The following is a 20993-nucleotide window of genomic DNA, read 5'->3' on the forward strand; positions in this document are numbered from 1 at the left end:
GAAAATGAAAGTTTGATTTCTACAAAATTTGCATAGTCAGTAGGACACACTGTGGCTACCTCTCAATTATTATAATAATGGACCTAAAGAGGGCTTTGTAAATAAAAATTGCATATCTCCTCAACCATTTTACCTAGGAAATTTCATCCTCTCTCTCTCGTGGCTCTTGTCTCTCTCCCTCTTACCCTTGCTGCCGCTCACTGAAACACAGAACACTTTTAGACAAATCCCGCACAGGTGTAGGTCCTTACCACTCACTTTTCCCAGCTCCACCCTCCATTAACAAACCGGCGCTCAACTATGCCCCAGCCTCCCCCTATCCCCACTGCCCGACTCAGGCCTGATGACTCTGTCCCATGCCAAGAGAGGAAATCTGCAACAGCCAACTGCACCCCTGGCCTGTGGACCACGCTGAAGTGCCAGATGCCAACAAGTGATCCACGCTTTGGCATCCTTCGTACGGTGGAGCCACTGTAGCGGGACATGGTCTGAACAGAGGGTGAAGGCTTTGTTAGAGTGTGAGGTCTGCCCATTGGATGGCCAGACACTTGTTTGTGCTGTACTTACTCTCTTGCACCGAGAACTTGTGTAAATGTACAGCACGGGGAACTCCTCCCCCTCCACCGCCAGGGACAACATGGCTCCAGCCCTCTGTCTGATGCGTGAGTCTGCAAAACAAAGGGGAGAGAGAAGTCAGGAAAATGTAGAAGTGGTCCACCATGACCAGAAGCTGTTGGGCTGCGAGCTGGGCTTCCCCTGACAGTAGGAGCAGCGAGTGGACCCCACCCACTGTGAGTCTGGCCAGCCCCACGCTTCTGTGGCAAGCTTTAAGAGATTGATAAACACTTCCAGGTTGTCCTATGGTCCCATCTTGGAGAGTGTTGTGAGGCATGACCGTGGCAGCTGCCGGGGCTGCTGCTAGAGGACCAGGTTCTGTACCACCTGCCAGTCCTCTGCTTGGGCTTGGAGAAGGGCCTGAAAGTGATGCACCTACTCCATGCGCAGCTTGAGGAGGGCCTAATGTTGTGTCTGGTGGATGTCGGTGAGGATCTTGACGATCTCCATGAGGGGCGAGGACTGCATGATGGATGATCTTCCTCAATTTCCTGGGTTTTGGCACCAGTTTTACAGCTTGAACCATGAATGAGGAGACGGGAGGCAGGTTTGGGACAACTCAAAAAGGGCTCTTTATTTTCTTTCACTATTTTCTTCATTTTTCAGCAATTTTATTATACTAAGCAGATTTACACACATTCTGCTCTGTGCTGCTCAGCTCTCTCTCTCTCTTTCATGGCTCTCGTCTCTCCCCCTTTTATCTTTGCCGCTGATCACTGAAACACAGAAAACTTGTAAGATCAATCCCACACAGGTGCAGGTCCAAGTGAGTTCCACTCACTTTTCCAGGCTCAGCCCTCTATTCACAAACCAGTGCTCGACCATGCCCCCAGCTCCACAGACTAGTACACCTACTTTTTCATCCAATTATTTAATCAGCCAATCATGTGGCACCAGCGTAATGCGTAAAATCATGCATATACGGGCGATCAGCCTCGGTTAATGTTCGCATCAACCATCAGAATGGGGAAAAAAAAAAATCGTGATCTTGGCGACTTTGACCATGGCATGATTGTTGGTGACAGAAGGGCTTAGTTGGAGTATTTCTGATCCCCTGGGATTTTCATGCACAACAGTCTCTAGACTTTACTCAGAATGGTGCAATAAAGGAAAAAACATCCAGTGAGTGGTAGGTCTGCAGACAGAAACGCCTTGTTGATGGTCAACTGAGAATGGCCAGACCAGTTCGACCTGAAAGAAAGGCTACAGGGACTCGGATAACCACTCTGTACAATTGTGGTGAACAGAAAAGCATCTCAGAATGCACAGCATGTTGAACCTTGAGGCGGATGGACTAGCAGAAGACCATGTCTGGGTCTACTTCTGAGCTGAGGCTGCAGTGGGCGCAGGCTCACCAAAACTGGACAGTTGAAGACTGGAAAAATGTAGCCTGGTCTGACAAATCTCGATTTCTGCTGATTTCCGCTGAGGATGGTAGGGTCAGAATTTGGCACCAACAGCAAGAGTCCATAGACCCAACCTGCCTTGTCTAGGCTGGTGGAGGTGGTGTAATGGTGTGGGGAGTGTTTTCTTGGCACACATTGAGCCCATTAATACCAGTCAATCATCGCTTGAATGCCACAGCCTATTTGAATATTGTTGCTGACCATGTGCATCCCTTCATAGCCACAATTTACCCATCTTGTAATGGCTACATCCAGCATGTCAAAAAAGAAAAAAGCGCAAAAGTCAACTGGTTTCTTGAACATGACTGTGAGATCAGTGTTCTTCCCAGTCACTGGATCAGAATCTAATAGAATACCTTTGGGATGGGGTGGAATGGGAGATTCACAGAATCAAAGTGCACCTGAAAATTCTGCAGGAATTGTGTGATGCGATCATGTCAGTGTCGACTAGTTTGTATTCATCACATCATCTATCGACACTGCCATTTAACATGTTGTATTTAACTTTAATAGTTGTGCATTCATGGAAAACTGGTATTGTCTGTGCGGTTAAGCGTTGTTTTAATAACTGGCCCAAACAAAAAGGTTTCTTAGAGCAGGTGTGTTTTAACCATAAACTGTGTGCCAGAGCTGAATGTAGTTATGAGACGCAGTAGGATCTCCAGCTGCTTTCTAAAAATGAAGAAGCTCTTCGGTTTTGGTTAAAAGCTTTGAATCTACAGAAACAACCGAAGCGACCGTACGTTTGCTCTTTTCACTTTGTGAACAGAAGCCCTGTGGAGGAGCATCCATATACAGAGAAGTGTTTGGTCTCCCATTCTTCAGTGAAAACTTCGAGGCGGCGTCTTGTCAGGAGAATATCGACACACAAATGTAAGTTAAACTGCGTGTGAACGAAGTTAAGTGTTACTGAAATTAGCTAGTTGTTTGATAGCCCAGTGGTGTCCAGTGCCCCTAAACAACAGCTGATGCAGACAAGGATAAAGTAGTTTTAGGGAGTTGTTTGTTTTCTGATATAACCCTAAGACCGGTTTGCTAGTAAGCTAACGTTAGCTACATCTGTTCATAACAATAGCTTGCAGAGTCAAATAGCTTCACTCATAGTTCAGAATTAGCAGCTAAGAAAATGCACACACAAAAAAAAAAGTCTTGTATATGAGTAATAAATATATATTAAAATATATATATTTAATATATAAAAAATTTTGCTCGGGCTAAAGTACAAGAATACTTGGAAATGCGCGTGGGTATCAAAAGTTAAAGCACTGAGTTGTTGCAGCTAACGAACAATTTCTATTAAGGAAACCTGAGTGACTGCAGACATTTGTGTTCATGTCTTCCCCATGGAGGTCACTTTAAAAGAAAGAAAATATAATAATATTTTACATACATATTACATACAACAGCTTTACATACATATTTTTCAGTGTGTGAGTTACTTATGAACGTGTTTTTGTTATATATTTTAAGTTATATATTTTCAATATTTGGAAAATTGATGTGTTTATTTTAGAAAATAGCGTAACAAATGTTAGCACCTAATAGTTCATACAGAATGTGTGCTATAGACCCTGCTTTTCTCCTAGAAACGTCCCATTTGACTTTGAGGGGAGGTTATCAATATGTTTAAAAATGAATAACCTTATTATGGCTCCTCAAAAGCTCACAAACATGCTGATGTGGTCTGGAAATAAATGATTAACAAAGGTTTTATTCACAATGGTTGTATGGTTGTAAAACAGTTCATCTTACAAATTTTAATAGGGGACAAGGTTAAATTCAAATCCACTCACAGATTGGCCACTGGGGGGCTATTCATATTTTTGCCCACAAAAATAAGCATATCAGTTTGAAATTAAAGTGCAGAAAGAAATTTATTTTCTAGCTTGATTCTATTGCTGAAACTATAGAAAGCTGCCTTTTGAACCATTTAGCCACACCCTCTCAAATTCATGATAATTTGCCTAATATGCAAAACCTACTTTTGTAAACTAGGTTTTTTGGCTAATATTCACAAAGTTGATGTCAAACTACTCAGGAGAGTGTGAACCTCAATAATTATCAAAAACATGTTGACATTTATAAACAGTATGGCCATCACAAGTCAATCTATTCTAAGGAGGCGGAGCTGGTTTACTCAGATAGCTGTAATTAATGATTAGTCATATGTATTTGAACCAAAACTGTTTGTTTTGTACCAAAGAAAAGTTCAGTAGTAGGTCCTGAGGGCAGATGCAAAGGTTGGGGTGTGGTCATACATAGGGTGCAGAGTTTACCTTCAAATAGCTCAAGAAACATAAGACAGATCAAGCTGGAATTTGGTAGGGTGCATCTGTGTGCTAATCTGTAAGTGGATTTTTCATGATCCCTAGTTACTGAAAAAACATGGCCACCACTTGCCAATCAGGTTTTGGCAGGCATCTGACAAGGTTCCCAGTAAGCTATTGTCATGAAACTTGAATGGTAGTTTCAGGGAGGGAGCCACTAGTAGCTGACAGTCTCACCCAGACTGGTCACTGGGGGGGAACTATTCATATTTGTAGGGGTTGGAGTTAAGTTCAAATAGCTGTTTCTCAGGAACCAAAAGTCCAGTTGAGTTGAAATTTGGTGTGCTGCCCTGATCTGCTAATCTTTAACTGGATTTTTAATCATCCCTGAATTACATCAAAAAACATGGCTGATTTCAGCCAATCAGCTTTCAACAGGCATTTTAAACAACTAGCACTGAGCTGTCATTACAAAACTTGATAAGTATATTTGTCTGGTCTCTTTATTGTTCTATGTATCTTGGCCAGAACTGGCCACTAGGGGCACTATTTGCATGGAATGCTTGGACCCCGCAGATTCTTTTTCCTCTGATTCCTTGGATTCTCCCAAACAAAAAAAGCCTCGGGAACAATTTAGCTCTGCCCACATAGATTTTGAGATCATTTGCATAATATGCAAGAAAAACCTTTTTCGACTTAGTCCTAGGACATTTTTACCTATTTTCAAATGTTGGTGTCAAACTACTCAGCACTGTGGAAACCTCAATAATTATCAAAAACATGTTGACATTTGTAAACAATATTACCATCACATGACAATCAATTCTTATAAGGCAGAGCCTAATCTACTCACACAGCTTTAACTTATGATTGATTGCATGGATTTGCAAGAGACCTGACAGGTCAAAACAGGAAAACTTTGTGTTCATATACAAAGGTTGGTGTGTGGTTATACATGGGGTGTGGCTAGGTTCAGATAACTTTTTCTCAGAAGCCATAGGTCCTATTGAGCTGAAAGTTGGTATGGTGCATATACACTCACCGTCCACCTGCACATTCATGCAGTTATCTAATCATCCATGTGGCAGCAGCGCAGTGCAAAAAAACATGCAGATACAGGTCAAGAGCATTATGTTCACATCAACCATCAGAATGGGGAAAAAGTGTGATCTCTGTGACTTTAACCGTGACATGGTTGTTGGTGCCATGGGCTTGTTTGAGTATTTCAGAAACTGCCGATCGCCTGGGATTTTCAAATCTCTAGAGTTTACACAGAATGGTGCGACAGACAGAAAACACTGAGTGAATGACAGTTCTATGGGTGGAAACACCTTGTTAATAAGAGAGCTCAGAGGAAAATGGCTTTCATGGTCACAGGCTCACACTGGACAGCTGAAGATCAGAAAAAAATTCACCTGGTCTTTTTCCAATCTTCAGCTGTCCAGTTTGGTTGAGTCCATGCCCATGATAGCCTCAGATTCTTGTTCTTGGCTGACAGGAGTGGAACCTGATCTGGCCTTCTGCTGTTGTAGGTCTGGCACCAACCCCATTCTGATGTTTGATGTGAACATTAACTAACACTCTTGACCGATATTTGCATGATTTGTGCTGCTGCCACATGATTGGCTGATTGGATGATGATATTGATGTGCAGGTGTCAAGGTGTTCCTAATAAAGTGGACGGTGAGTGTATTTTTTATTTTTTTTGCAAACTTAACATGCCAATCAATCCTAGTGAGGTAATACCTGACTTAGTAAAACAGCTGTAACTGAGGATTGGTTGCATGGAGTCACATGGAACTTGAAAGACATCTTCATTCCAAGTTCTGTAACTGGATTTTAATTACTCTTGGGTTACTTCAAAAAACATGTCTGTCTTCAGCAGACATTTCATACAATTAATATCGTGCAGTCATCACAAAACTTGTTAAGTATGTTCATCTGTGGACTTTTTATTTTTTCTGTGTAACTTGGCAAGATTCTGGCCACTGGCGGCGATATTTGCTGAAGGTGCTTGGACCCTGATGATTGCCGCTTGCGGCTGTATTTATGCATTGTTTATCTATCATGTTTTTGAACTCTTCATTCAGTGCAACTGTGATCAGAAATAATAACAAAGCTGAACGTTTTTAGGTGGAAGTTTTCAATCTTCTCTTTGTGACGAATGAGAGCTACTCCCGGAAGACATTTGTGGTTCACTGCCAGGACTGTGCACGCAAAGGCAGCAGTGACCTGGATGGTTTTGTGGTGCTAGAACAGTACAGGATGGAGGACCTCATGCAGGTCTATGACCAGTTTTCATTAGTAAGTCCACATTTAATATTAATACTTCATAACACTTAATATACATTATAATACTGAATACATAATACTGCATTTAGATTTTCTAATTGGCTGCAATTTACCCCTGCGACCTTGTTTAAATTAGTGTTCACATTTATGCAAAAACATATAGACTACCTATCTACATTATATATATATATATATATATATATATATATATATATATATATATATATATATATATATATAAAAGACATAAGGAATTTAAACTTTTTGAGCAGACACATAAACTGCTAAAGTGAAACAATGAAATCTTTATACTGAACAAGAAGTGCTGTGCTGTGGATCAGTCCGGTGGCAGCTAAGACTGCTTTTTGTCTTCACTTTTGTTTTTGTGCATTTGAGTTTTTTTTTTCGTGGTGTTCAGCTGACACTCAGCGTCAAAGTAAACCAGCCTTAAAGCATTCTGGATGTGCAGTGCAAATGTATTACTTGCCTTTGAAGTTTTGTCAGCTGCACTAGAGGCAAATTTCAGTGAGTTATTTTCTACTGATAATGCCAATTACCACTATACACAACACGTATACATGCATTTGTGTAGCTAGAAAATTCCATTTTTGATCAAGTCGTTCTGTAGATTTTGAGTGACCTTTTTCCATTTGGGGGAGTAGGGAAAACACTATAACACCTTTTTCTGTTTTTTTAGGCTCCTCCCCTGCATTCATCTTCATCTTGACATTAAGACTCTTTAGCTGTGAACAATATCTCATTACAGGAACTTAAAAAAAAATGGACCATTTCTGATATTCAGGAAAGTCATGGCTGTGCGGTGCATGGCTGGTATCCATAGTGACCGCCCAGGGCTGCCCGCTGAAGCAGCTGTGTGTGTCTATGCAACATGTTGTTAAAGTGCAGCACATCATGTTGGCCTACAGGGGGCGGTAGTGGATGCACTTCCTCACAGGACTGCTCCCTCCTGTACAGCTCGGCTCTGCTTCTCCAGAGAAGTTAAATCAAAACATGGGGGAAAACTATGGGGGAGAATGTTTTGTATATATTGTCTGAACAACTGGCATAGTCACTTACAAGACTACTGACTTGAGAAATTCCCCCCTCTTTTCCCTTTTTCTTTTCCTTTTTTGTATTTTGTTAATGAGCTGATACACAATCCTTTTTTCTTTGTGTCTAAAAGGTTGTCCCTTACATGAGGGGCACTAGCCTAGCTGGTCTTTTTGTATGATAGATAGCAATTTTACCACTTCTTTGGATGACAAAATCTACAAAAAAAAAAAAAAAAAAAAAAAAATTTGTAATGTGAAGATTTAGGTGATATAATTTTTTTACTGCTTTTATGTTTTATTGGTCTCATTATTATAAAAACCATATTCAATATTTTTGTTTATGTAAGAAAAAGGAAAATTAATGAGGAAGCAAAAATATACCAGCCAAGTCACAAAGAAAATGGATTGCACATAGACTAAGGAATAAAGTTTAAATTGTTATTCCCCCCTAAACCCCCACCCCCGTTTCTAATCTTGATGTACATTTTCACTATTTATAAATGCATATTTATTGCTTGAAGATATTTGTTGATGGAATGCTGTTATTTTTCCCAGAGTACCTGCCATTAAATTTGAAGGAGTTTTGTCATTTAAACTCTACTCCTGCATTTTCTATATAAAAATAAAACTGCTTAGCAAGCATTGTACAGAAACCATTAAATTGTTTTATTGTTTGAAGTTATTGAGTTATTAAAAGTTTGTAATATGTCCATGCACATGTTATGTTAATGGTTTACAAAGTCATATTTTACTGCTTTTGCCTTTGTCTTTGATTTGCTTTTGGGCGTATAAAATAATGCCTGATTTGTTTATCTGTTGTAAGTGTAACCTGTTTGCTCGTATTGGTTTGGTCAAGAACGGGAAGATAATTCAGAATGCATTTGCTAGAAGAGTTTTTTAGTATTACATGAGAGTGCATTTCAATTATAATGGTTTACACACATGAAAAGCAAGCATTTGAAAATTTATTGGCAACCAATAATTGTATTTAAAGTTAGTTAAATTTCCCAGAGCAAATAGAGTACCGGCTCTTTCTGGCATTATGCAAAAACGGTACACTACAGACCATTATGTTTGGTATGGTGCATATTAGCTATTAACTTTGTAATGTCAAGAATCCTGTCAGTTGCTTAACCATATTGTTATGTGGTTTGTCACCTTTCATCACTGTCTCATAACACAGCATTCATATTCAGACAACAGAGTTCATCTAGTCTTCCTTTCTGTTGAATTGAAAATATGAACGTCTGATTCAGATGTTTGTCATCTACAGCATCAAGAATAAGTTTCATTGGTGAAATGAGACTAGTTCTTTTCTGCGGGTCAGTGCACAGCTGCTATCACACCAGGAATCTTCTAATTGTCATGTTTAAGTTTTCAGACCATAGGTACTATGTGAAATTTCAGAACTGATTGTTTTACCTATTTTGCTATTCATAATTATAAAAAAAAAATGCTTTCCATTTTCCCCCCATCCATTCCCAGATATTTTTACGCAGTAGCGCATGTTCTTTGTCACTAAATGAACACTGCGTTAACACAGAGTAATGCATGCTGTTTGGCATCGCTACATGTGTATTTCAGAACTCTATCACCTTAACAGATTTCATCTGCACAATCCATCTAAACAGTCAGGTAACAAGGACGAGGTGTGTAACTGAAGCATTATTACATACAGTAGCATGCAAAGGCTATTGAATATCACTTGTGCTCCCTGTAGATTAACTTTCTTTTTCTAAACATGGGTGAGTTACAATGCGCAGTCCATGAGGTACCTAATTAAACCTATCAAATAAATAACAAGTGAAACTCTGTTAAAGGAATTAGTTTATTCAAATACTTCAACATATGTTCAAGAAGAAATGTACATTTCTGAGCTGTACTCATGCACCAAACATGATTTCACAAGATGCTTACAAGATGGATCTGAAACCCAGCAGACAATGTAGCTGTAGGCTCACCAACACAGATATCTACACTGCATGCCAGGTACAAAACCATCTCTGAATGAATTATTTCTTTTTTTTATTGCTTTAACTCTCACAGACTCATTTGCAACATCGATCTTTGTGTTTTATTAGTGCCGTGCAAGTATCCCATAAACCACATGCTACACATCATTGAATTTAAAAGCCAGTTTTCTTACATAATGCTTCCTTTCTCACTCTTCCTTTATCACTCAAATCGTTCAAAGTGACAGATAGAAGCTGCTACCTTTCAGTGGATTATGAAACTTGTGTTTGGGTCTTGGAGATGCTGTACATTTGTCAGAAGATTGAATGAATGAAGCCCATTAGAGACCCAGTAGCCAGATGTAGCTGCTGACAGGCAGACAGGACCTACACTGACTACTGAGCAACTGAGGGGCTCCTGAGCAACCGTCTAACCGTAATCATTACAGTATTACAGTGACAACAGTGTAGTTACAACGGTGAAAAAGTTAAACTGGCATATGGTCAGCTATTTAGCTTATGGAGTAATTGGAGACTTTCATTATTCAGCACTTTATTCAGAAATTTTATGGTGATTTCTGTTTTTTTTTTTTAGAATTCACAGTATTCCATGCAGCAGATCTTTCTTGTAGGTTGGCTCTCAGTAACAGCAGTATATGTAATATTCTGCTGCAATAACATGATGATGAATGATCATGTAAGGTTGCATGCTGATTAGTTGCGTGTTCTTGCAGAAAAGACAGAATGGCTTATCCTCTGTATAGCGTTAGTGTGCAGCTGTATCTTCAGTGCGGCAGGCTGATGTGACATGGAAAAAGGAGATCCAGCAGATATATGCTGGCCTTAGGTCCAGCCAGTGGAAAATTAAACAGGAGTTTACATACATTTTTAACCCTGTTCAGATTAGCGGAGCTGACTCATCTCACTCGGGTTTGAAAAATGGTTCTTCGACTTGGACAGACTCGCATCATAACACATTTTATTGATCATTTTCTACAACTGGCTTATAGGGAGCAGTAGAAAAATAGGATCTGTAAGGGTATACAACAGGACAATGTTATCAACTTTGTAATTAAGGGCATACCATCTACTGAGATTTCATTTATGCTCTACCATTTCTCCCACTTGTTCTCTTTCTCCCTATCTCTCTCTGCCTTTCTCACTCCCTTTTTCCGTCTCCTGCACTGAAGGTTGCTGTGTTCCCGTTTTCCACTGCTGCTTTACTGCATCGCCTGTTTCCGTGATGTCACTGGCTGTGTGACGACACATGACACATCGAGTTTTTCCATGAATCAGCAAAAAAAGGCCCAAGGCTGAGGAAGTCAGCGTGATGAAGGGATCTGGTGTATGTAGGAAAAACAATCATGTGTAACTCTTCAGCCAAGATTTTCAAGTGTGTTTTTCAAACAGACCTCTCTCATTTATGACGGTGTTTTAGGGCCACTGTGTAAATGTAAAATACAAGATTTCGAGAATAAAGTCATGATATTTCATGATTTAAAAAAAAAAAAAAAAAGTTGTGATAATTAGAGAATAAAATAATATGACAAAATGGTACATATCACATTCATATGTTTAAAATGTAGACCACTGAGGATTTGGTGAAATTATTGCTTCTTTTGTTGAAGGTTGCCTTCAAGGCCATCAGTGGTTACACCTGCGTGCCATTCAAAGAAGGTGTGTACATCTGGGGGCGTAAGTTTACATACGTCTAATTGTTATTATTATATCTTCTGGGAAACGTATTTACACTTATCTTACGCAGCTTCAGAATGGCAAAGATATTTAAATAAAATAACAATTTACACCGATCACCCTGTTCAAAAGTTTACATCCCCCTGGCTCTTAATGTAGTGTGTTGCCTTCTTGAGCATCAGTGAATGTTTGCACCTTTTGTAATAGCTGTGTATGAGTTTCTCAATTGTCCTCAGTGTGAAAAGCTGGATCTCAAAATCATACAGCCGCTGTTGGAAAGGGGTCGAATATGCAGAAGATGCTGGAAAAGCAAATAATTTGCAGTCCCTGGAGGATTTTTCTTAAAAACAGTGGGCAGGACAAACAAGGGACTCATGAACAACTATCACAAAACATAAAAACAGTCGTTGATCATCCAGGTAACACACACAGTATTAAGAATCAAGCGTATATAAACTTGTGAACTGGTTCATATGTGTAAATTCCGTTATTTTTGTCTTGTGGACTATGTGTAAACATCTGTTATGTTAAATAGCTTATTTCAGAGCAGGACCAAATAAAAAAAAAACGCAATTTTTATGATCCGTCATTTAAAAAAAATTTATATATATGTTAACATTTTGCAGATTCCACAAGGCGTATGTAAACTTATGACCCCATCTGTAGATTAATGAAATTCAAAATGATCGATATGGAAGGAGTGGAACTCTGGCATGCTCCAAGTCCTTAATGAGTAATGGCATATGGACTACGATACACTGAAGCCTAATGGCAAGTCAATATGCCATAACGCTTCGGGGACTTGATTGCTGTACTGAGCATGCTGGAGTTATCTGTTATGCCACAGATGTAACCATGGATAGCCTTCTAGGTGACCACTGTCTTCAATTTCTCTTTCAACAAAGACAATTTACTTCACGTTTATGTGGTTCGTTCTTCTAAACAAGTGCAAATTCTTCCACGGTTGTTTCAAAGTTCCAGTACTAATAATTATCTCGTGTAGATGTGCCAGAAGATTAAGTATTTCTTTATTTGTAAAGTAACATTATTTTCGTTGTTTTATGTTTTATGACTTTTTTCTCAAAATAATGACTTTATTCTCAAAAATGTTTTTTTTTTTTGCTCAAAATGCTTGTGTACTCATTGTATCAAAACCATATTATATTATACTGGATCCTATAATATTATATTTATACTGATACTGGAACTGCAGGAGACAAATGGCTATATGGGTTTTTCTTTGCTCCACAGCTGACATGCATTGGGAACGTCACAGACAGTGGAAACTGAGAGGACACACAGACAGGCATGGATATACCTTATACATGGGAATTCTTATCTCGACCACACAGTCCATATCAATCCCTCTCTTGTCTTTACTTTTCTGTTACTCATACATTTGCCTCTTTCTCTCTCCCCACTGCCCTGTTTCCTCTCCCCAGGCTCTGGCTTTACTATCTGCCCCACCTCCAAGTGACATGCCTCTGAACTCCAAGCTATAGAAATTTGAGAGGACAGTAAAGAAGAGCAAATTGGATGTGCTTCAGAGGTGAATGAGAGTAAAGTCTGCACTTAGAGATCTTCCACCACAAACACACACACACACACACATGTGACAGGTGGCCTTGTAGACTGATTTAGCTTGTGTTTCCTTCAGTGCTTGACCTAATCTAGACCATTTTGCCTATTAAAAAATAATAGTTCTGTTCAAAGTATAAACACAAATCTAGAATGAATGAGTTATTGACAATCTATAAGATCATATAAGAAATAAATCATATCCACACCAATAGCAAGGTGCAACATTTCACTACACACAGGCTGACCTACATGACTAACCAGTATAGTTCATTCATAAAATCAAACTTTACCCTTCACCCACATGGCTTCATTTACTCCCTCCCTCTGTCCTTCTTTATCTCTCTCACACACTGACTCACACAGCTGCTGGTGCTGTGGGTTGGCAGATACTCACCATTTCATGAGGAACAAGGACAGCATGCAGTGGTATCAGATCTTCTGAGACACAGATATGCATAAATCACATAATGAAATTCATTATTTGTACTAATAATGAACATCACATTAGCTGAAACAAATGTTCCATTTAAATGAAATCCTTTAATATGAGCAAAAGTGTCGGTTGCTACAATTTCAACTGTTAAAAATTTGATCTCATTTGGTAGAATGGAAGCACTCACTGACTGGCAAATACACACAAATGATATTATAATTAATTATCCAGCACTACCTTGTTATAGAAGTGCCTCAGTAAAGATTCTACTTCAGTTTGTTGTACCTCTTTATACACCTCAGTACCTTTGAACTAACGAACATAATATGGCAGAGGCAGAATTTGTAATGTAATTATAAGGTTACCCCCAAGAGATGAAATGGAATTTGAATAAAGTCCAAGTTGAGACCAAGGCACATCTTGAAAAAGGCCATCAGCTTGAAAACATGTAAGAATAAAAACCTGCCTTTTATGCATGAAGGAAAGTAGAGATGAAATGGCATCAGTGATGAGGATGTGTAGAGGAAGCCGTCCTGCCTCTGTCTTCCTCTCTTCAATTTCTCCTTTTACAGAAGCTGTTCCCCCACCAACACACACACACACACACACTACCCACAAACCTATTCCTCACTTGGCTGTCATAACCTGGCAAGCAATTTCGCAATCGTGACATGGCATGCAATACATGTCCATAACCCCTCCTCAGTCATTTCCCCAGTTAAATTCTCTACTTACTCTGTCTGATTTCTCTTCTCCCTGTGATTCCAGCGACCTCACTTCCACAGTCTCAGTTTCTTAAAGAGCGCAGGAATTTACCCATCACCTTGCTGTGGGAAAATGAGAAAGAGTGCACTAACATTAAGGTAATTCAGCAGTCGCACCCATCATGTGTTTAAGGAGTAATCACTTTCAAAGGGCAGAGCCACGTGTGGCATTGAGTGGGCCTTTATCTCACACACACACATTTCTCTTACATTTTCTCTCTCTTCACTGGCCATCTCTAATGTATTTTTAATGTGTTGTGACTCACTGTTTGTGACATACAAACTGTTTTGCTTGGTACCTGTTACCAAAATATCTATGACAAGTTACATTGCAAATGCATGACAAAACAGAGATGATATTGTACTTACAGAACAGGTGACAATTATGTGGAACTGTCTCAAGAAATCTGTCAGTCTTTCTTGAAATACTTTCTCCTATTCATTATTTCCCATAACACTTTTTCAGTCTCTGTGTGGCTGGTTCAGAATTTTCACTGTACACTGTGCCCTTTTTATCTCCCGTGCTGTAATTGGGTCACATGCTGCCAGGTGGACCTTTTAAAAGAGAGGCGGGAGCAGTAAGGGTGGAGGGGCGGGTCTTCATTTTGATCTGTCCTATCCCGGGAGCTGTCTTTTACTGTCACTTTTTTTCTGAATGGCTGGGTGAGGAGAAGGTCATTCATTGAGGAGGAAAAGGCCATGTCTCCAAACTGAATTTCTGTGAAGGGAAAAAAAAAAAAAATACACTACACTAACAAACATTAAGAAGAACTGAGAGAAGAATTCACCACAGATAATATGTATGATTGATCTAATCCAGAGAATGTACTGATGAAAAAGACATTAAAGCATAACCATGTTAACCTTTTTTACACCTTCACATAATAGGTATCCTATACAGAAATGCACTGTGCTCTTAATAATAAAACTGGTTTTAATTGTTTTTATTTTCCAATTATGTTGAAAACCTAAGGATACCTACAGTACTGAACACAAGTCTTATGTCACCTCATCAAAAAGTATTTATAAAACTGTACATGTGTTTGTGGTCATTATCATGCTGATAGTAAGATTTTGCCACTCAAAGATTTGTTTTCTCAAAGTACAGCATGATAAATCAAAATTCATCTTTCGTAGTTAAACTTGTTCTGTCATTCTGATGTATCTGTAAGGTGAAAAATCTAAATTGTGGTCTCATGCCCACTGTTGGATCTTCTAATACTGTTTGCCCAGCATGACAAATATTTTTACACCAAAAGTGAGCATGTTTGAACCTTTTACACAAGACAAAACAGCTCTCCAAAAGTATATTTCAGCCATAACTCATTTTCCAACAGGATTGTAGTTACAGCTTTTTGCCTTTGTATGGCAGTGAAGTGTTCTTTAAGCTGCAAAATGTCTGATAAGACCAATTCTTATAATTAAAGCATTGGCTGATAGACCAGGGAACAGATTTCTTTCTGGATTTCTGTTAAATTACCTTGAACTGCTTTTTTTTTTTTTTTTTGCTTTTCTGTTGTGTTTTCTGTCTTTCTATCTTGCCCAGTTAATGCAGATGTTTTGGATATCATACCTTGAAAAACCAGTTTGGTAGGATGACAATATCTGGTTTTATATGGTTTTGTAACTACCATCAAACACACATTGGATTCAATAAAGCACTGTCTTATTGGGTTGAATCCAATGTGTAAAATCTGGAATTTAACAAGTCCATTCACTGACTGCGATACCTCAGGGTTCGAAAACAAAGTTGCGCTCTTCTGGACATTTAACAAGATATCAATAGCTTTCTTGAAAAAAAAAATTATTTTCATTTTTATTTTAATATTGTATTATTGCATTTTATATAATGTTGAAATAGTGATTTTTTTTAAACCTATAAAAGAATCATTGCACAGATGAAATGTCTTTAAACTGAATTTTGGTGGCAAAAGACTTATGCCCTGTCCATGAATTGTATGTACAGATAGTAAGATGAGCTATTCACAGTCCTTTACAGACGGTTCACAGTGAACCATTTTGATCCTGAAATGGATAAATTCCAATAAAATGATAAAAATTACTGTTACATCAACACTGAGCTTTCAATTAGAGAAACTGCAATTTAATCTCCCTCCTTCAACCCCAAACACCTCAGAAGGTCTTGTAGCAGAGTGCAACCACTTTCACAGTGTTGATACAACAAAAACACTTACATGTTCGACGTGTTAGTCAAGTTACAGATAAAAAGGCATAACTAGAAACAAATCGTTTATATTAAATATACCAATAGTCTCGTGATGTTGATATCAGGCAAAACATTCATATAACATATTTATATTCTATGGTCTTAGCAGGTGTGTATGGTCCTAATGTATTAACCTCTTTTCTGATGCATAAATGATCCTCGAGACTTTAAAGTCTCTAAAGCCTATCTGAGCAAATGATATATTATATATATATATATATATATATATATATATATATATATATATATAAAGCTTATGATTTATCCAACAACAGACTCTTACCTTCTATATAGATTAAATCTATATTACTGTCATGTCCGAGGATGATTTGTCTAGTAATCTAGCTCCATAAACTGGAAATACACTAGACAATAAAAATGCTTTTGTGGTCCATTTGTTTGTCTGCTACAGGGATGCGAGATGGTGTTTTACTTTGGGGTGCTGGAAATTTTAAACAGCATACATGTGTCATACGCTGTCTACATTACATATATATAATTTAAATAAAAAAAAAAAAAAAAAAAAAAACAGTTTCAGGAATCCAGCACCTTCAGCACCACTATTTCCGCATCCTTGGTCTGCCACATATGTTGAGACATCACGGCATAACTAAACAATTTTAAATTAGATTTATAAACTAGATTTATGTGTTATATCATGTATTATATCAGTATATCAATAACAGTAAACATTTAATTCCATAAACAATTTTGTATTTAATAATCTGATTGAAATTTTAAATACAGAATTGTTTATGGAATTAAATATTTACTGTTATAATTAAATAAATATATTTAATATTATTATATTAGTTAGTATTAATTTAATTAATATTAATAGATAATTAATTATAAATAGTAATTTATTGATATGAATTATTAATATTAATAAAAATGGTTAATTATAATTAATAATAATTCAATATAATTAGCACAGAGGCATATTTTGTAAGACGAATGATGTAGAAAACTTAATACCTTTTTCTTAGAGGACATGACATCTAAATTTTGAAGAACTGCTGACATGACATTAATCCAACACGAGAATTCAGAATGAGTTTTATGTATTGTGTAATTTAAAACGCTGTCAGATACATTGTAAAATGTGATTATTCTGATGAGTCATTTCATATTTAGTCATCTTAAATAGGTTTGATCATATTTGTCATATTTGTCTTGTGTGTTCTCCCTTGTATGATCTTATATAAAGCCTGCTCTCTATAAGATATAATACTTTACACTGGGCTGGAATATTCTCCTATTTATTTCGTGTGTGTGTGTGTGTGTGTGTGTGTGTGTGTGTGTGTGTGTGCATTCCTTCAAGACAGAATAGTCTTTTCGTTTGTATTGTATTTAAAATGATAATTAAATATGATTTAAAGATTTACATTAAAAAAATGTTTGTGTATAGGCCTGGTTGTCTGTCTCTAAAGACTACATGCAGTGTGTGTGTGTGTGTGTGTGTGTGTGTGTGTGTGTGTGTCTTGTCTTTCTCTCTCCCACATATTTCATCCCCTTTTCTTTTTCCCGCCCTCAGTCCCGGGCTCTCCCCGCCTGGCCGCGTTCCACAACACAGCGGCCCCTCCGCTTCCCTCCGCTTCCCTCCCTCGCTCCTTCCCTCCTCTCTCCGCTTCCCTCCCTCGCTCCTTCCCTCGCTCCTTCCCTCCTCTCTCCGCTTCCCTCCCTCGCTCCTTCCCTCCTCTCTCCGCTTCCCTCCCTCGCTCCTTCCCTCCTCTCTCCGGAAAGGGGAAAACCACCCTTCTCGGTAGCCCACGGAGACCCCTACAGCCCTACAGCCCCTGCTCGGTGTGAAAGCCCTCTGTCCTTCCTCATTTCACTTCACTTCACCACTAAACCGACCGCGTGTGAGCCTTGACTCAACCTGGCTGGGAAACGGTCCATGCGCTTGGACCACACACACACACACACACACACACACACACACAGTACCACCGCTCAACTCCCCCAAGTTCTTCCTCACTTCACCAATTCACATCGTTATGAACTTAATCCACACTGAATACAAACAAATGAAATAAACCCGACTGCAGTGAGAGAAATGGCTGTATTTCACAAAATGTCCGTGTTTAGTGTTTAGTGTTTCAGCGACATGTTTGACAAAGCAGACGGAACGCTCCGAGGCTCTGACTGTGGAAATGTGGTACAGACGGTAAGAGCCAGAGAGCGAGTAGTGCAGCTTGGCCTACCTTCCCTGCGTGTCCGGAGTCCCAGCCTCGTCCCCGGTTGTGCGCTAACAGTTCCGAGCTCTCTCTCCTCGCTTCACTTCTGCTTCGCTAAAACCACACAAAGAGGACAAAGAGGCGGTTTAATACTAAAGTACACGCGCGCTTGCCGTTACACGGCCCACCGGATTACAGAAAAAGTCTACTTCTGTGAGTGATCTCATCCCCTCGCGCTGGCCATCTGCCGCCCTCTCGGTCCCGCTTTATCAGCCGTGTGGAGCTCGCGCTGCTCTCGCGCTGCTCTCGCGCGCACCCCGATGTGTCAGTCTGCAATGTCGGCTGCTTGCTTGTTCACGCTTCCAGATTCCAGCTGCATTTCGGGGCCGTGCCTGAACTACCTCGTCTCGCATTGTTTACATTACACCAGTGCTGACCTCAGGTTAGAGGCAGAGGGTCGCCTGTAAATGAACCGAATCTGTTTAAGGTTTGTGCCTTCAGAACCGAGGAATGTAGTCGGAGGTTTGATTAAGATGTTCGCAGCTGACAGCTCTCTCTCTCCACCCCATTTCTATCAGCATAAATTCACTGGGCTGTGCTTTAAATAAGCGATTTAGGCTACACCCACTCCACTGGAACTGTCTTTCTGAGTTTCTCAGGGTGTTTAGTACAGTAAAGATGCATATCACACACTGATTATCAGCTTCCTCAGAGCTCAGAGGTGGTTCGTCCCTTCAGATGAATCTTTAAAGGTTCTGGGCAGAATCCAGCACTGGGGTTTCTCCTTTCAAAGGTTTCCAATCAGAACCTTCAAAGTGTTAGGCATCCAAAGTATCGCTTAGAAACCTTTTCCTTTTGCTTATATCCACTGCAGTGGTTATCACTTTAAACTCTCAGGATTTGTTGGTGTTACATTCCTCTTAAATTCCTCACTCCCATAACTACAGCCCCCTCCGAAAGTATTGGAACAGCAAGGCTGCTTCTTTTCTTTTTGCTATACACTGAAGATGAATATGAGATGATCGATCAGAATTTCAGGTTTCATTTCCTGATATTTACATCTAGACGTGTTAGATGGGTAAAACACAACTCAGAACATGGCACATTTGGTGCCACCCTGTTCTATTGGAACAGATAGTCTTCAGGTAAATTAAAAAATTAAAGTAAATAACATAATATTTGGTTGCATGCTTGTTGCTTGATATTTCTTGCTTGCAATAACTGCATCAAGTATGAGACCCTCTGAGATCACTAAACTCTTGCATACTTCTTTTGTGATGCTTTTCCAGGCTCGTACCACAGCGTCGTTCAGTTGTTATTTGTTTGTTTGTTTGTTTGTTTTGGGGGGGGGGGGGGGTCTCCCTTCACTCTCCGTTCAGGAGGTGAAATGCACGCTCAATTGGGCCAGGCTAAACCTTCCCCTCTTCTCCTGATGAAGTCCTTTGTTGAGTGTTTTGGGTCATTGCCTTGCTGCATGATGAAGTTGTTCCCAATTATATTGGTTGCATTTCTCTGTAAATTGGCAGACAGAATGTTTCTGTAGACTTCTGAATTCATTCTGCTATTACATCATCAATAAAGCAATCACAGCAGGTTTACTGCAAGATATAAACCATTGGTAAGCCTCAAAATCAGGAAGACCAGATTAGATTTGGCCACAAATACCTATAAATAAATAAATAAATAAATAAATAAGCCTGTACAGTTCTGGAACAACATCCTATGGACAGATGAGACAAAGATCAACTTGTACTAGAATGATGGGAAGAGAAGAGTATGGAGAAGGGAAAGGACTGCTCATGATCAGCAGCATGCCACCTCATCTTATGGCGCTGACACGTATGGCTGTTAATGGAACTGGTTCCGCTGTATTTATTGATGATGTGACTGACAAAAGCAGCAGGATGAATTCTGAAGTGTATGGGGCTATATTATTTCCTAAGATTCAGACTCCTCTTCAGGAGGTGAAATGAATGCTCAGTTGGGTTAAGGTCTGGTGATTGACTTGGCTAGTCTAAAACCGTCCACTTTTTTCCCTCTGATGAAGTCCTTTGTTGTGTTTGCAGTGTGTTTTGGGTCATTGTCTTGCTGCATGATGAAATTCCTCCCGATTAGATTGGATGTATTTCTCTGTAAACTGGCAGACAGAATGTTTCTGTAGACTTCTGAATTCATTCTGCTGCTACCTTCATGAGTTACATCATCGATAAAGATCAGTGAGGCCATTCCAGAAGCAGCCATGTAAGCCCAAGCCATGACACTACCTCCACCGGGCTTGACCGATGAGCTTGTATGTTTTGGATCATGAGCAGATCCTTTCTTTCTCCACACTTTGGCCTTTCCATCAATTTGGTAAAGGTTAATCTTCGTTCCAGATCTTTTCTGGCTCATCTCTGTATTTCTTTGCAAATTCCAATCTGGCCTTCCTGTTCTTACTGCTGATGAGTGGTTTGCATCTTGTGGTATGGCCTCTATATTTCTGCTCTCAAAGTCTTCTTTGAATGGTGGATTATGATACCTTCACCACTG

At 39.3% G+C, this 20993-nt stretch overlaps 1 protein-coding gene and 1 long non-coding RNA gene across 10 annotated transcripts in view; one reads left to right on the plus strand and one right to left on the minus strand.

Moving 5' to 3' along the window:
* Positions 1-8442, plus strand: part of kdm6al (lysine (K)-specific demethylase 6A, like) — a 110721-nt gene extending 102279 nt beyond the window's left edge. For all 3 annotated transcript variants that reach the window (XM_026945495.3, XM_026945496.3, XM_053227710.1), the window contains 2 exons: positions 6422-6592; positions 7278-8442. In XM_026945495.3, coding sequence (XP_026801296.1) covers positions 6422-6592; positions 7278-7307 — 201 coding nt within the window. In that variant the 3' untranslated portion in view covers positions 7308-8442. The remainder of the gene's footprint in view (positions 1-6421; positions 6593-7277) is intronic.
* Positions 8443-9446: 1004 nt separating this feature from the next.
* LOC113545816 (uncharacterized) lies at positions 9447-19465 on the minus strand. 7 transcript variants are annotated; one of them, XR_008300707.1, is made up of 4 exons: positions 18492-19465; positions 14427-14775; positions 13255-14120; positions 9447-10924 (listed from the first exon to the last, which is right to left on the minus strand). It is a non-coding gene; the product is annotated as an uncharacterized LOC113545816 (long non-coding RNA). The 7 variants fall into 7 exon arrangements; XR_008300709.1 differs by having other exon boundaries at positions 9447-13295; positions 13659-14120; positions 18492-19463; XR_008300708.1 differs by having other exon boundaries at positions 9447-13298; positions 13659-14120; positions 18492-19463.
* Between the last annotated feature and the right edge of the window lie 1528 nt (positions 19466-20993).

Source organism: Pangasianodon hypophthalmus, chromosome 2 (assembly GCF_027358585.1).
Source record: "Pangasianodon hypophthalmus isolate fPanHyp1 chromosome 2, fPanHyp1.pri, whole genome shotgun sequence".
NCBI lineage: Eukaryota > Metazoa > Chordata > Actinopteri > Siluriformes > Pangasiidae > Pangasianodon > Pangasianodon hypophthalmus.